The sequence below is a fragment of the Camelus dromedarius genome, chromosome 33, assembly GCF_036321535.1.
Source record: "Camelus dromedarius isolate mCamDro1 chromosome 33, mCamDro1.pat, whole genome shotgun sequence".
NCBI classification, from domain to species: Eukaryota; Metazoa; Chordata; class Mammalia; order Artiodactyla; family Camelidae; genus Camelus; species Camelus dromedarius.
Genome location: NC_087468.1, coordinates 1,412,854 through 1,427,891, shown reverse-complemented (window position 1 = coordinate 1,427,891; position 15,038 = coordinate 1,412,854). Strand labels below are relative to the sequence as shown.

Sequence of the window (15,038 nt, the reverse complement as noted above, 5' to 3'; positions counted from 1 at the left end):
TCAAAGCCAAAGCCATCAGAGCTTCTCTAGCAAAGGCCAGAGTCCAAACGGCAGGGGGGAAAAGTGGAGATCTCACTGCCAGCATGAAGATCTGGCCACGTGCAGCACTGAACCTGGTCACTCCTGCACAGCTGCTCTCCCAGACAATTGTAGACCCACACCCCACACGGTCTTTTCCCTTAAGAAGTGGAGAACTACTTGTAGATTGGTCATGGTTAGAGTAAAAGCCATATAATTTAGGTGTCTAACCAAATGAGATTTTGGGTGTTGACAGCTCTGATTTCATTAATAAATTATAAGTAATTCTAAAAATGTTAAGAAAAATAGTGGATAACTGAGAAAGTTACTTTTCCCCATGAGAAATCTGTAGCCATGTCTACCCATTCCACCACTGGGGCCCCATGATGGCAGGACCAGCCAGTAAAAGCAGAAAACCACAGGGTATTTATTGAGCTTGAGCAGCACATTCAGTAAATGTGCGCTGAATGGATATTGAATAAAGGAATGCTTCGGAAGGCTGACAAAAATCCCACATGGACTTTCACCTCTTTATCTTAAAAAATAAAACAAGGAGAAGATCTTTCTTTAAAAATCGGACTTACAGGTTTTTCTGTGTCCTTCAGCCTCTACCACTGAAGACATGTCAACAACACACTCGGTGTCGGGATTCAGATCTTTCAGGACTGCGCTACTTTCCAATCGGTTCATGTAAAACTAGGGGGAAAGTTAAAAAATAAAAACAACTTATGTTATCATTGCTTCCCTCTTTTCTACTACAATTGCATTGCAGTGGCTACTGCAGCGAACTTTGAAATTAGATTTTAATGAGGCTCTTGTCATTTGTTTTTGGAAACCACCAGATTACAGTGAGATCTTGGACAATTCACACAATTTATTCTCCCAGCTGCTGCTTCCTTACCTGTAAAATGTGTGGGTAAAACTAGATCATCTTCCATGTCCCCTTCCTCCTCTATGATCTTGTATAAATTCATGGATAAATTAAGCATCCTCTAATAAAATTTTAATTAAAAATTGTATTGCTACTATGCAACTCCCAGAAACTGTAAGAATTTAAGTCAAGCCCTTTCCCTCTAATTAAGCCCAAACAGAAGTGCCTGCTTACCAAGAAATGGAAAGCACCCTGGACTCAGTTCAGCCCCCTCTCCATCCCTCTTGCTCCTCGCCCAGCACTGTTCTCAGAGCCCTGAGGAGGAGGCCCCGAGCTCTCAACCAGGAAGGGGGTGCTGTAGGAGGTGTCTACTCACTGCTTGCCATTCCCCTCCAGAGACTGGAGGATTTCACCTTGTATCTACCCACGCTGTCAGAAGGAGGTGCCAGCTCACTCTCAAAGAACAATGCATTCACTCAGAAATGACTAGGTTAGAAGGTGCTTCCAAGTCACCTACTCATGGAAATAAAGTGCATATGCTTTCTCCGTTGTTAAGTAAGGTAATGACATTTAAATTAGGTTGAAAATAGGGGAGGGTATAGCTCAGTGGTAAAGCATGTGCTTAACATTCACAAAATTTTGGGATCCAGCCCCTGTACCTCCATTAAAATAAGTAAATAAACCTAATTACCTTACTCATGAAAAAATTTTTTTTGTCATACTTTAGAAAAATAAAAAAATAAATTAAGTTGAAATGACTTTCCTCTCTATATTTCAAGCTTATAAACATATTCTTTCACATACTAAGTAGTCACAGTAAGTCAGTTTAGAGGCCCAGTCCCAGAAGTCCTCTCTGAATGGATGGTCAAAGGGTTCCTCAGCCTCAGAAGACTCAACCCTGAGCTCACTGTCTCTCATTAAAACTTGCTCCCTTTCTTCTGGTTGGCACCCCAAGTTTATCAGTCACCTAGAGCTCAAAACCTCTGAATCATCCTTGAATACTTTCTCCTTCTCTTTAACCTGGTACATGTATCAATAAATGACTGGGGTCCTGACAGTTCCACTGCCTCTATCTCTTGGCACCACCCAAGTTCACTGCCCTCATTATCATTTTGATTATTTATATTCATGTCTTATCTCAACTGTAAGTCATGCTCTATGCAGACAGAACTGGTTTCTTACTAATGTCTAGTTCCCTGACAAGATCTAATTCAGTGATAAAAGCAGCTAACCATTTTCTCATCCAAAACAGAGGAAGAACAGCCAAATTTTCTAAAACTTGGTAAGATTCTACTGCCTGTGATTGTTTTCTCTGTGGAAACCAGTATAAGTGAAATGACTAATACAAAAATAGATTTGGAGTAAATATTAATGAAAATAGAAATATTCAGTTCAGTAAGACCATTAGAAAGATGTCCCAAATAATAATTATAGGAGAACTGATCCAATGACTTCATGAGCATGCCTTTCATTCTCATATAAATCCATTCTACTTTCTTTGTAAGTCAAAGTTGGGGAAAAGCATTTCCATTCTTAGTGTATCCTAACCTTAATTTTACCAAATTATCAAGCAATTTTACTGCCTGGGAAATTAAATGGATGCAACTAGTACACAGCAGGTATTTAAAAAATTTTTTTAAACAGATAAAAGACGTTTTCATCCACATTCAAAGTTCTAACTAAATAAAACTACAACTCTCTTAGCTAATCCAGGGAGGGGGGGAGGGGGGAAAAGGGAGGAGGAGGTGGCGGTGGGGGAGGAAAAGGCAGATTTTTTACCCCTTACCTATGCCCAGAACAGAGATCTGCTTCCACAGGCCTTGACTAGAGGTTTATTGGTGGGAGGACATGGTGCCTACCCACAGCTGGTTTTTAAATTAAAATATCCTTAACTGTGGCATTTCTGAACAGTAGGCTTATAAAGAATGTTTATTTTCCTCTTTGTGCTCTTTTGAATTGTCCCTAAGTTCTACAATACACATAAAAACATTTTTCCTTCTTTGATCAAAACATATACACACAAACACCTCTTTAAAAGGAAGACTGCCTAGATACACCTCCTCAACATTCACAGATTTGGCAACTGCTATTTTCACCATCTGAAAAGTCTGAATGGTCCTGAAATGCATTACTTCAATACTTTGCAGCATCATGAATATGAATCTCACCTCAGAGCTCATATGTAGAAGTGAGTCCTGTGGCCAGGGGACAGTCTCCTAGGCACCCAGCACCCACATCTCAGCCCAGCTTTGTTCTCCATATACCTTCACATCTCTCATGAAGGATGTGAGGAAACTGCTTAACTTTTTCATTTGTACTTTATTGTATTTCATGAGGGAATAAGATATATATACATGTGCCATGGTTTCTGAAACACCTAACATTGTTGAAGGTTTCAGGACATATATTTTACAAGTGTCAGTCTCCCACAGTATATAAACTGTTAAACAGCATCCCTGTGGAGGTCAGTTAGTAACACTGGTTTGTTGAAGCTGCTAGATGAGTTTCTGCACTACATAAATTTAACAAAGCAGTAAGTGAAAAGTATTCATACACAATCCACATCTTGTTTCACTCCCCCAAAACAAATATATAAAGGTGATAAAATAGGTCAAAAAAAAAAAAAAAACCTTGAACAATATGAAAGAGATGAAAAAAATAGTCCCAGTTCCATTGCTCTCCTACTCCTCACTGAGATCAGTGTATGCTGCTCAAGAATTTTAGTGCATTTTTTTTACCCTTATACAAATGGTAGAATTCATGGAGTAATTCTATTCCTACTCCCATGGATAGTGTTTTTTACTCTACAGTATTTTATACCTACTTTTCTGTGGCCTAGCTGTTGATCAGTTTTATCTTTCTTAAATTCCACAAGATATTAAACCAGTGCCCTACTGGTGGACACTGTTTCCATGAATATCTTTTACATACATTACTGTCCACATTCACAAGGGAAACGACTATGTCTAAAAAAATGCCTGTTAAAAATTGTGATCACCACTCTCTGAAAACAACTGTGCCAACTCATACTCCTTCCATCAGTATGAGCACGCCCACTTCCCAAAACTGTCACTAACAATGGATTCATCTATATCATTTTGACCAATTTTGCTTCACTTATACTTTCTTGAATAAGTGAGACTTAGTATCTTCTTCAGATGTAAATTGACCACGTGCATTTCTCCTTATTCATGTATTTGCTCAAGTACATTTTTTATATACATTACAAATATTTGTTTCAAGTTTATCATCTTTTTCTACTTTTGTTTATGGCATCATTTACCATTATACAGTTAAATCTATGAATTTCTGGCCTTGGTGATATACTTAGAAGGATCTCTCCCTGACAACAATATCAAAAAGATGTTTTCCTATAACATCCCTGTGGTTTTATTTTTCACACTAAATCCTGAAATCTCTCATTACTTTGGGAAGATATGAGGTAGGAATGAAATTAATGTTTCCCACATAATTTTTCACTTATAGTAATACCGTTTATTGACTAATTTCTTCTTTTCTCCACTGATTTGAAATTTTTCCCTTGCCATATAATACATTCCCTCCTACACATTTCTGCCCAGCACCTGCTACATTAGTACTTCTAGGATATTACTTGTTTCATCTCTGCCCTTCTCCATTATTTTTGTTTTAAAACTTTTTTAGTCTCTGTTAAGAATATCTGCTTATGGAAGAAATGCTTAAGTAATTAGAATACATTTAGGGAGTAATTTTGGGGAAAACTGACATCTCCATCATGTTGGGTCTTCTCATCCAAGAACATGACATGGCTCTGTCTGTCCTTCTATAATGCTTTATAATTTGTTCATCGAATCTTGCATATTTCTCATTAACTTTATTTTTAAGTACTCTGAGCTTTTACTACAACTGTGAATAGGATCCTTTGCTATATACAGGAAAGCAATTTTTTTGCCTATTTATTTTGTTTGGTCATCTGACTAAACTTTTTACCATGTTAATTTATTCATCAAATTAATATCTGCATTTAATTTTTAATTGAAGGCTAGAAAAGTAGACCTCCTGATCATTCCTGCTCTCCAGAGACAGCTACTGTTACACATTCTTCCCCCACTTCCAACTGATTCTCTTGAAACTTTCTAGGTATGTCAATACCTTGGGTCTTTTCTCTTCCTTATTCTTGTTTCTCTTCCTCATCTATTGCCTCGTCCCTCACTCAGATTCCTGACTGTAATGGAAAGTCACTAGTGCTCCACTAGTAATTATGATAATCACTGATAGCTTTTGATGGATAATCCTCAACAAGTAAAGAACATGCCTATTCCTATAATAACAGTGCTTTTTTTCTTTTTGTAATATTAGAAAGTATGATTTTTTAGGAGAAAAAAATTAAAATGCCCAAATAAATTTTGATTAAATTCCAAATCCATTACTGATTAAATCAGTCTTGCATTATTGGGATAAATCCTACGTGGTCTCCATTGTTTTAGTACAGCACTAAATTCTATTTGCTAGCATTTTATCTAGGATTCTTTGATTTATATAGTATTAGTAAGAGTAAGTTACATTTTCTTTCCTTTTTGATGGTATCATTGTTAGGTTTCAGACCCAGGGTTATTTTAAACTGTCTTACTATGCATCCTCTCAATTACATAATTTCAAATGCCAGTGGTCTTTCTCACCATCACCTTTCCTTTTTAAATGAAAGGTAACTTTAACAATTACAGATCCAAAAAGCACACAAGAAATTCTTGCCAAGCAGACTTATAAGCATGTAAAAGCAAAAGACTTATCATGTAATCACACATCTCCACCCCCATTTAGTAAAGAAATGGTTATCAGTCAACTAAAATTCATCACACTCTGCATTGCCCAAGAAAAAAAAAAGTGCTCTTAATTGAGATTAGTGGTAAATAAAAAGAGAATGCAGCACTACCAGACCCTATCATACACTTTTTAAAGCAGACAGTAGGCTCTTTAACAAAATAAAAATTAAGTCTGACAGTCCAAAGGAAAGCCAGCTGAGAATACGGGAGACATGTTTCCAGCCAAACCCTTAACGCCTCAGGATGGTCTGGGCCCCCTGACACTAATACCAATCACATCAGATGCCAAGAAAAATACTGCTTGGGATGTGAGGCGAATGCCATTTGCCACTTTCCTGTTGTAGCACCAGTCAACCACCTCGGGAAGCTGTCAAGACACTCTCCTGGGTGGCCTCAAGAAAGGAAAGCCTCTCATGAGAGCATTCAGGGATAAGCATAAGTGAAATGCTATGGAAGGCAATAATAACCATGTACAGGACCAACCTGGGATAGGGGTGGGGAACTCAGCACAGAAGGAAGGAAGGAAATAATCCTGAACAAATGAGTGTCTCTGGGTCTTCCAATCAAAATCCATCTATATTTATACTAACTGGATTTTGTTAAGCATGAGGAAATAGTTTTCAAATACATGCACATATATATGTATATATATGTAAAGGGACATTTTTTTGTAGTAACATCAATATTACTGTTCTTACTGAAATTATAAGATGAAGTCATAATTTAATTTAGATTATATAGTGGGATGCCAATTTCTGAAAATATTTACTTTTCACTGATTTCCCCTCTCAATGATCAAATAATGTTTGTTTTATGATTTAGTTAGCCTATATTCATGTGCCATAAATATAAAGGGAAAGTGGTGACATTTGCCATCAAGTACATTGTGATATTTTCTTAATCTCAAATAGGCCAAAAAAGAGTTTTGGAGAAACATACTGTAGCCACATATTTTAGGGGGAAGTGGAGTGGATGGGGCCTTCCTTAAATTTCTTCTGTACTTCTGTTCAAAAGAGACGATCAACATAGGTGGGAAACACACTAAAAGCATCTACAAAGTGTATGCAGGTACATTTTGCAGGGTAACTTGATTCCAGAGCAGCGCTGTCCAATAGTACTTTGTGTAGCAATGGAAACAATCTGTGTCTGTGCTGATCGGTACACTAGCCACTAGCCACTAGCCACTAGCCACACGTGGTTACCGAGCACTGTAAATATGGCTAGTGTAACTGAGCAACCCAATTTTAAATTTTAATAGGCACATGTGACTCACAGTTGCTATATTGGACAGTGCAGTTTTAGATCAATAGAATCTTCTATTTTCTAAGAAAATATATTATATGTTTATTAATCATTATGACAATACTTCCTAAAACAGTTGAAGAGGAAAAGAAAATTACTTTTAGTGGACATGCAATTCAAGGTAGGAATTCTGTTATCTGCCTTCAGTGCAGAGGTGCTTAATGAGAGAACGCACACTAGATCCTCTTTCTTTTTTCTATCCTAGTTTCTTTTTATAAATAAAGAGAAAATATAGTCATTTTAGTGGTTGGTCAAGGGCAGCTCTTTTGCCTTGACTAAGCAGTTAACACTCATCAAGGGAAAACATTTCTTCAAAACTCTCTCAAAGTAAATGTGAATTTTAATAATCTCACAATTAAAATCAAGGCCTCAGGCTTAACCAACAGTTGTATCATCACTAGAGTTCTCACATTATTAGTCATACAACATATTAAATGACACCATAATTTAGCAAAGCTTTGTAAGTGTTATTTCTCTGTGTTCTAGTGGAATATCCAGAGAATAAACTGTATTTCATTAGATCAGAAAAAGTTTCATTGCAGACTTTCAAGTTTAAAACTAATATTTAAAAAGAGGAGAAAGGTGAGAAATATTTAGTTTGACCTAAAATCTCTGGCAGGCATTCTTGCTAAACCGAATTTTTTTAGCTTGAAAGCGACACTCAGGTTTCACTTTTGTTAAGTGATAACACAAATTCATCAGAACAGTTAACAACACAGCACATATAGCACATATAGATGGAGCTTAGAAATCTGTCCAGTTACTTCACAGGGGAAAAAGAATTCTAGACCGTTAAAGTATCTTTACCTCATAATGAACAAAATGGTCCATTTTCTTGATTCTTAGAGTGCTTACTTCTGAGCTAACTTGGAATATCTAAGAAAGGTCTTAAAAATAAATAGGAAAACAGGACTGTTAAAAGCATATAACTACACTCAAAATACATCAGTTTTTGAAATTACTTTTTAAGATTTATCTCTTTACTGTCTTCACTTTCAAAGGAAACATTAGTTATTATTTTAACACACTATCAAACTTCCAGATGCAAAATACGCCTTACCTAGGAATGGATCAAACTTTCTAGATTCTGTCCCACATAGGAGGCAGTTAACTTCATTTTGGAGGATGCCTCCAAATACAGCCGTGACGACTGTAGATGCTCCATTTCTAAAGAAAATCACCACACAGGGAACAATTCAGTAAAAAAGTAAATATGTCTAAGAGCTCCTAAAGATGACTTTTTTTGGGGGGACATATACATCATATATATTCATTTAAATTTTAAGAATACAAAAACTTCAAAGCTCTAATAGATGTATATGAAATAAAAGGTTTACGCCACTGACTGGCCTCCCCCCAGCCCTCTTTCAGTCTCATCACTTTCTCCACAAGCAACACTGAATGCTTACCATTACTAACAAGCTGATCACATACATGCCTGTTCTCAGGGGAGGAGGACCCCTTTCTTCCCAAGTGTACCCCTCAGAAGAGAGGGAATTGTACATTGGAACCTTTGCAAAGCCTCATATTACTCAGGGAGCTCTCTCACTTTACTTTGAACAACTTCTATCAAAGATAGTTTCAGATTTTTGAGATGGTCATATTTGGAGGAAAAAAGGTGAACAAATTTAATACATATTTAGTAATTATTGATGGAGGTGTCACTTCACAATTGGAGTGCTGGGTGTTATTGTCAACAAGCCTTTTAAAAAGCTCATTTAAAACACTATTATAATTCCACCATTATCCCCATTTCTCAGATCAGAAAGCTGAGGTTCAAAGGTCAAGTAACTTGGTCCAAGTTCACACAGCTGGTCTGACATGAGCACCTGCTCTTAACACTATGCTCCCTCCTTCTCTGAACTGAGCCAATATTAATGGATATTGAGGATGCTTCATTTGCGTGCCATCATTAACAGGACTGCAGCAGACACATGGCCCTCACCTAGTGCGCTAACACACATGATGGCACTTCTGCAGTTACTTAGGCCTGTAAATTGCTCTTTTTCCTTAACAGCAATTTGAGGTGGTTTCTGTCACTTGCAATCAGTAACACTTCCAGTACACTGAACTGTACTGTGAGTTGCTCCAATCTAAACCTACTGCAGAGACAGAAAAAACCTACCCAAGCAATTCTCTTACTTTTAAAGTTTGCTTCCTTTTCTAAGAAAGGGCTTCCTTCCTTACTGGCAGAAGAAATATCTTGTAGCTTTTTTCTTAAAAGTTGTCCATAAGAATAAAATATATATATATATATATATATATATATATATATATATATATATATATGTATATACACATACATACATATATATAAATTTGTTTATAAGATATATGTCTTTAGTCAGTTAAAAAGGGAAGATACTTTAGGAGTTACAGGATATAGTGGCTATTTCAGGTTTTAGATTTAATGGCTGTCATAAAGGACACATTTTTTAAAAATCTACTGAAAATAAAAGGCCTGATCTGTTCATACTGATGTTCACATACACTGCTGCCTTTAATTAAAATGGAAACTGCCTTATTACAAACAGTATGTTTCAACTCAAAGTACTTCTTCCTTTAGAATTTCTTCCTATAAAAAAAGAAATTAATCAAGTCTTGGCTATCTGATATGTATGACATTAAGTTTAGGTATACAATGACTTAAAACAACATTTGCAATTAATTTCAAAATTGCTGTTCCATTTGTTACACTGCACACCAAGAGTGTTTACATACTGGCTACTTGGACAGGCTGTTGTGCTGTGAAGGTCCTTTATATTGGCACTAATGATTTTCTACATATTAATAAAACTCATCTGCCATATATGTCTCCCGCCCCCAACTTCAGTAGGGTTGGATGTGTTTATACAAATAAATAAATTTTGTAGTTTTAGTCAATACAATCCTGATCCTGAAATGTATCCATTGAATTTAAGAAAATATAAGGAAACCTGAATTTTGAATATCTGACATTAATTTTTTGTTCCTCACTAAAGGAATGTACAATTACTATTCTTGAAAATATTATGAAAGAGTTAATACTGAAAACTCATTAGTTACCAAAAGAATACCTTGTGAGTATCACACACTCACTCCATAAGGGCACCCTGTGTATCAAATAATAAAGACCCCTCCAACTTGCACAGACTGTCCGTTAAGGAACCCAGTTTCATCTCCTCTGTGTATGAACACACCAGCATCAGATACAAAGCAGAAGGTTTCATCTACTGCTGTGTGCAATTCGGTGCTGGCAGTAAGGACAATGCCCCCAGGTCACAGATCCTTTCCCTTCTGTACTGGAGTCTAAGGTGAATCTCAGTCACAGGACCTGGAGGGCCAAGCATGTGAAGAAGCAGGCAGTTCTTAGTGCCCGCTGACAAGGCCAGGGCCACTGTGAGACTGCTCTGTGATGTAAAAGCCCCATCTCACATGAAATCCGATTTGCAGATGACCAGGCAGTAATACTGCAGCCACCCCTGTATATTACTTACTCTTTTCACTCTTTCTTTGGGGAGTCTGCCTTATACATTCCTTTCCTGCACAGGTCAATATAAAACTTTTCTTAAAAATCTGAACAATAGGAGACTACAATTAACCAAAATCCAAGCTGAAATACAAGTCAACTATCTCTTCCTCAAGCAAAACAAACATTCTGATCTCCGTGTACATTTAGGGGTCTTAGTACCTGGGAAAGTGAACTAAAAGTTCTGTTTTGTTCATATTGAGAGGCAAGAAAGAATTCTGAAAACTTACAAATGCCTCAAGTTGATTAAAAAACAGACATATTCTAGGAAAATTTAAGTCCAAAATGAGGCTTTAGGAAAATTCACATTGAAAATATTGTAAGCCTTCATTATTACTGAACAAATTATTTCAGTATATGAAAATTAAGTCACCTATCCATTATTCAGTACATTTGGAAGAAAAATTTTAAGTGCATAAATTGTAAATAAGTTAAAATAACTGATAGTAAATAACAATCCTAGCTACACCAAGATGCAAATAATTACAAGATGCCTCTGGTCTAGAAGAAGGAGGTATGTGCTAGTCCACTCAGTCACAAAGTTCAAGTGTGTAAAAGTTTTAGCAGAGGTCCAGGAACACTCTCCACTGTCCATTATAAATGTAATAAACAATAACAGCAATAGAATTGTCTGAAGTCTTCCTAGAAAGCAAATGGAAGCCAAATCTTACATGCAACATTTGTTACTTGCAGACAGAGCAGAATTCTCCTGCAGAATTGCTGAGCAGGAAATCCCACTGAAACTGCCCTGGAGTTCCAACTGCAGGTGGTCGAGCAGGTAGCACATGAACTTGTGGGCATCCTGCTGCTGATGGCCCCTTGGAGCAAACAGAAACCATCAGTCCCTGTGTGGCCCCATATGGCCCTGTGGGCCCTGCCAGAGTGGGAGGGCAGCAGGCCCAGAAGGGCTGCTGCTCAGAGTTCAGGGAGGCTCCCTGCTCCTTCCTCCTCACTTTCTCCAAGTTTCACACATTAAATTCTCTTCAAGAAAGTGTTCTACAACTTAAAAACATGCCTGAAAATATGGACTACAACCAGAATTTCCCTCAATACATATTTTCCCCCTTTTCCTTAAGTTTCTTCTGGGAATTTAAATTATGGAAATGATCTGCCTAATCAATGAAAGCTAAATCAGAAGTCAATTTAGCATTTAGCATTTCATAAAAGTTTCTAAACTATTTAGCAATTAAATATCAACACATGTTCAAGTACTTCTTATAAGATTATTATGAACAAAATGTCAAAATTCAGTCAAAAGTATTCAAAGTTAGTTCCTTTCGATATCCAAGGAGATGCTTTAAACTTTTTCAACACAACTTTTTTTTTTTTATGATTCAATAGTAAGGTTAGTATTTCCAGTCACATTTCAAATTCTATCACATATAAAAATGTTTTTTTTTCTCTTACCAAAATAACCTAATGTCTAAGCACTTTCTAAAATGGATCATGAAAACTAGGACCTTGTAGTTATATCAATTTGCATTTTCATCAAACACACATCCATCCCTTTTTAAAACAATCTGCCACTGTGCATTAACAAGTACATGGACATGTACTTGCATAAATAATATACATTATACAAGTATATGGACTTGTACAAATAATGTACATTCTACATTAACAAGTATATCCAACCACACCATGATTCTCTTGATTCTCTTGTACCAAAATACATTATTTTCTACTGTTTCCTTTACCATTAGAAACACATTTTTTTGACCTACAGGAGATCATGGAACACTCAGCTGTTTTATAAAGCTAAGTTATAGGCATCTGTTTCAATTTGTGACCTTCACCAGACAACAAAAAGTCTCTATTTCTAAGACTAGGAAATGTTTTGATTCTGACTAAATGGAAGCTGTTTTTATATAATAATAAAACAGAAATATTAAAACTCTATCAACAGTCTGAGTAGGTGATTGTTAGAAATTTTCTAATAAATCCAAGCCTGATTAATGGTAACTTAACAGTCATTTCTACCTTTCCTATTTAGAGTCAAGAAATTCTAAAATTGTTACAAAATTCATCTTGCCTGAGAGGGGACTTAAACGACATCAAACATAAAAGAAGTTTCCTTCACAACAAAGACAAGGGTAATGCAAGTCAATTACATCTGATCCTCAAGGCTAGGTTCTTCACTAAGGCAACAAATTATAGCCTTTTGAAGTTGTTACCCTTTAAACATTTCTCCAAACTATCAATATATCTAAACCACTGTTAGGCAATAGAGCCAGATATCTTGCTGTTTCACTACAGCATGCTGTTTCAAAGGAGAGAGATGTAATTAGGTGCAAAAACCATGACTAGGAAGAACCATGACTTGCTTCAGAAGGATAAAATCAGCAGAAGGTGGCAAAGGCTGCTGTCAAACACCAGCAGGGCCTCAAATCTGCTGACACCTGATTCCTCACAGAGATGAACAGCCTAGGGCAAAAGGGCACATCCTCTGACAGCAGGGCTGGCTGCCCACTCACATGACACTAGACAGAGAATGTGGAATACTTAGTGACCTTACAGCCACATCAGAAGGTGACCCTAGTAATCATGTTACCTCCTGGAAAGTGAATCTCAGTGGAATTCACTTGTGTTCTAAGGTCTTCAGAATCCAGAACAGTGAATACAATACCATAGTTTCCTATTGACTACATTTGGGATATTTTTTAAGTTCAAATAACAATACAGTGTATGATGATAATTATTGCTTACAAGATTTTGAAAGAATCAAGGAAAATTTGTCCAGTTTGTTTTCCAAAGGCACATAAATTATTTAGAAGGGCTTTGTTTTTATACAACAAAATGCCCTACCCTCTTGTTAAAGACATTTCAAAGGTCTATCTATTATTTATACAAACACATTTATCTAGTTGAATATATCGAACATCTGCTCTTCTCCTTTTAAAAAGCCAACAAACACTAGCCTTTATTATTTAGAATGCCACCACTTTGTTGGAAATTGTCTCAGGAACAGTGTAAGGAATAATATTAATATTTCAAATAGCCTTCATTAAATAATACTTACCTCAAATTTGGCAGAATCTTCCAAACAACATAAAATAAGGACTCTGGGCTAAATGCAGTCTGGCTAACTTGCCATAAAGCACACAGTGTCTTTCTAAACTCTTCCACCAAAGACCTGGAAAAGAGGAAGGGATGATGGGATCCTCAGCATTTCATGAGAGGCTACTATTTCAATACAATATGTTCAGTTGTCTAAAATTCATAATAAAAAATGAAGACATAAAAAGGGTGTGGTCTCTTCCAAACTAAGTCTGAGAGTTAAATAACAGCATCTCAAAAACCCACATAAAACAGCAGAAATTACTGACAAAACTAGTTTTTTAATGTATAGTGAACTCTGAGTGTGCCAAGTACTATTATACTTGTAGAATAAAGCAATGGGTAAGTTACAAACCAATTAGTTAAGAATGTTCATTTTAAAAAACTTAAAGAATGCAATCTCTTCCTCTGTCTCCTGCATTTTTCCTTCTTAGCCCTCACTAGGAGCACTTCCCAGACCTTAGTGTGTGACCATCTGCTCATCTCTGCCTCAGAGAGTTCATCTGGACTCAAAGATCAACACTCAACTCTATACCAATGACTCTCAAAGCCAAATCTGAAAGCCAGATTTTTCCCATGACCGCTTTGATTCAGGAGTCTCCTAGCTCCAACAGGAATTCTCCAATGCATGTCCTCATTTCTTGAAATGCAATGTGCCCTCTGCACCCTTCCTACTGTCCCTCTATATCCAATAGCCTCTTCTCTCACAGGAATACAACTTCCATTTTCTCCTTGGCACATGAGCTCCTTTGAGGGTGTCCAAGTTATGAGAAATTTCCTTAAAGAGAAAGAGTAGTCCTTCTTGTTAAGCACTTCCTTCTTCTTCCAGCTAGAATGAGGACGAAATGCTGGTGCTCCAGCATCACCCTGGGCTCTGTGGATGAGAGCCTTACTGCAGGGAGGGTGCAGCAGAAAGCCAGGAGCCTGATGGTCATGTGACATAAGCCTCCAACTTGACATACGATAAACCACGCATGTTTAAGTCACTGTCAGTCTTGGTTTTCTGTGCATGTAGGTAAACTGATAAATGTCCTCAACTTCAGTCCGTGTCTGTCACTACAGCTGCCATACTCACAGACGACTGGCTGATGCCTCAGAGGATCTCAGTATCTTCTTTCTCAACCCCTGTCATCCAATAGGTTTAGATTTCTTACTTCCTAGTCCCTGAACCCTCTTTCTGTGTTTGAGGAGCCCCACCTGAAGAGTCTTGTGAGAGTCCAAGCCTGCCTCCCACCATAGAAGCTGAAAAGGCCGATACTTGCTTTCTCAGCACCCCGGTAGCCAGGACTTGGGCATGTGGCCTGGGTTCTGCCTGAGTGAAGCAGGAGTTAGTGATTCAAAGAAGCTGAGACAGTGCCAAACCCTTCCTGGTGGCCAAGAGCACCATCGGGAGGGCAGGGACAGCAGTGACAGCAGCATCCATCCGGCACCCAACTCCAGCCATGTGGGCAGTGGGAACTCTGCTGCGGCCCTGGGCAGG

General features: G+C 37.3%; 1 protein-coding gene across 2 annotated transcripts in view; it reads right to left on the bottom strand.

Moving 5' to 3' along the window:
• The window catches only part of LOC116158325 (ubiquitin carboxyl-terminal hydrolase 3-like), a 121,331-nt gene that overhangs the window by 47,508 nt on the left and 58,785 nt on the right, over nucleotides 1-15,038 (bottom strand). Inside the window, exons 11-15 of one of the 2 annotated variants that reach the window (XM_064481719.1) lie at nucleotides 13,521-13,634; nucleotides 11,173-11,319; nucleotides 8,054-8,160; nucleotides 7,801-7,880; nucleotides 603-714 (exon numbers count right to left, since the gene is read on the bottom strand). Coding sequence is in view for 1 of the 2 variants with exons in the window: in XM_064481718.1 (XP_064337788.1) it covers nucleotides 689-714; nucleotides 8,054-8,160; nucleotides 11,173-11,319; nucleotides 13,521-13,634 (394 nt within the window). In the remaining variant the exon portion in view is untranslated. The remainder of the gene's footprint in view (nucleotides 1-602; nucleotides 715-7,800; nucleotides 7,881-8,053; nucleotides 8,161-11,172; nucleotides 11,320-13,520; nucleotides 13,635-15,038) is intronic. The other variant, XM_064481718.1, reaches the window with a different exon arrangement.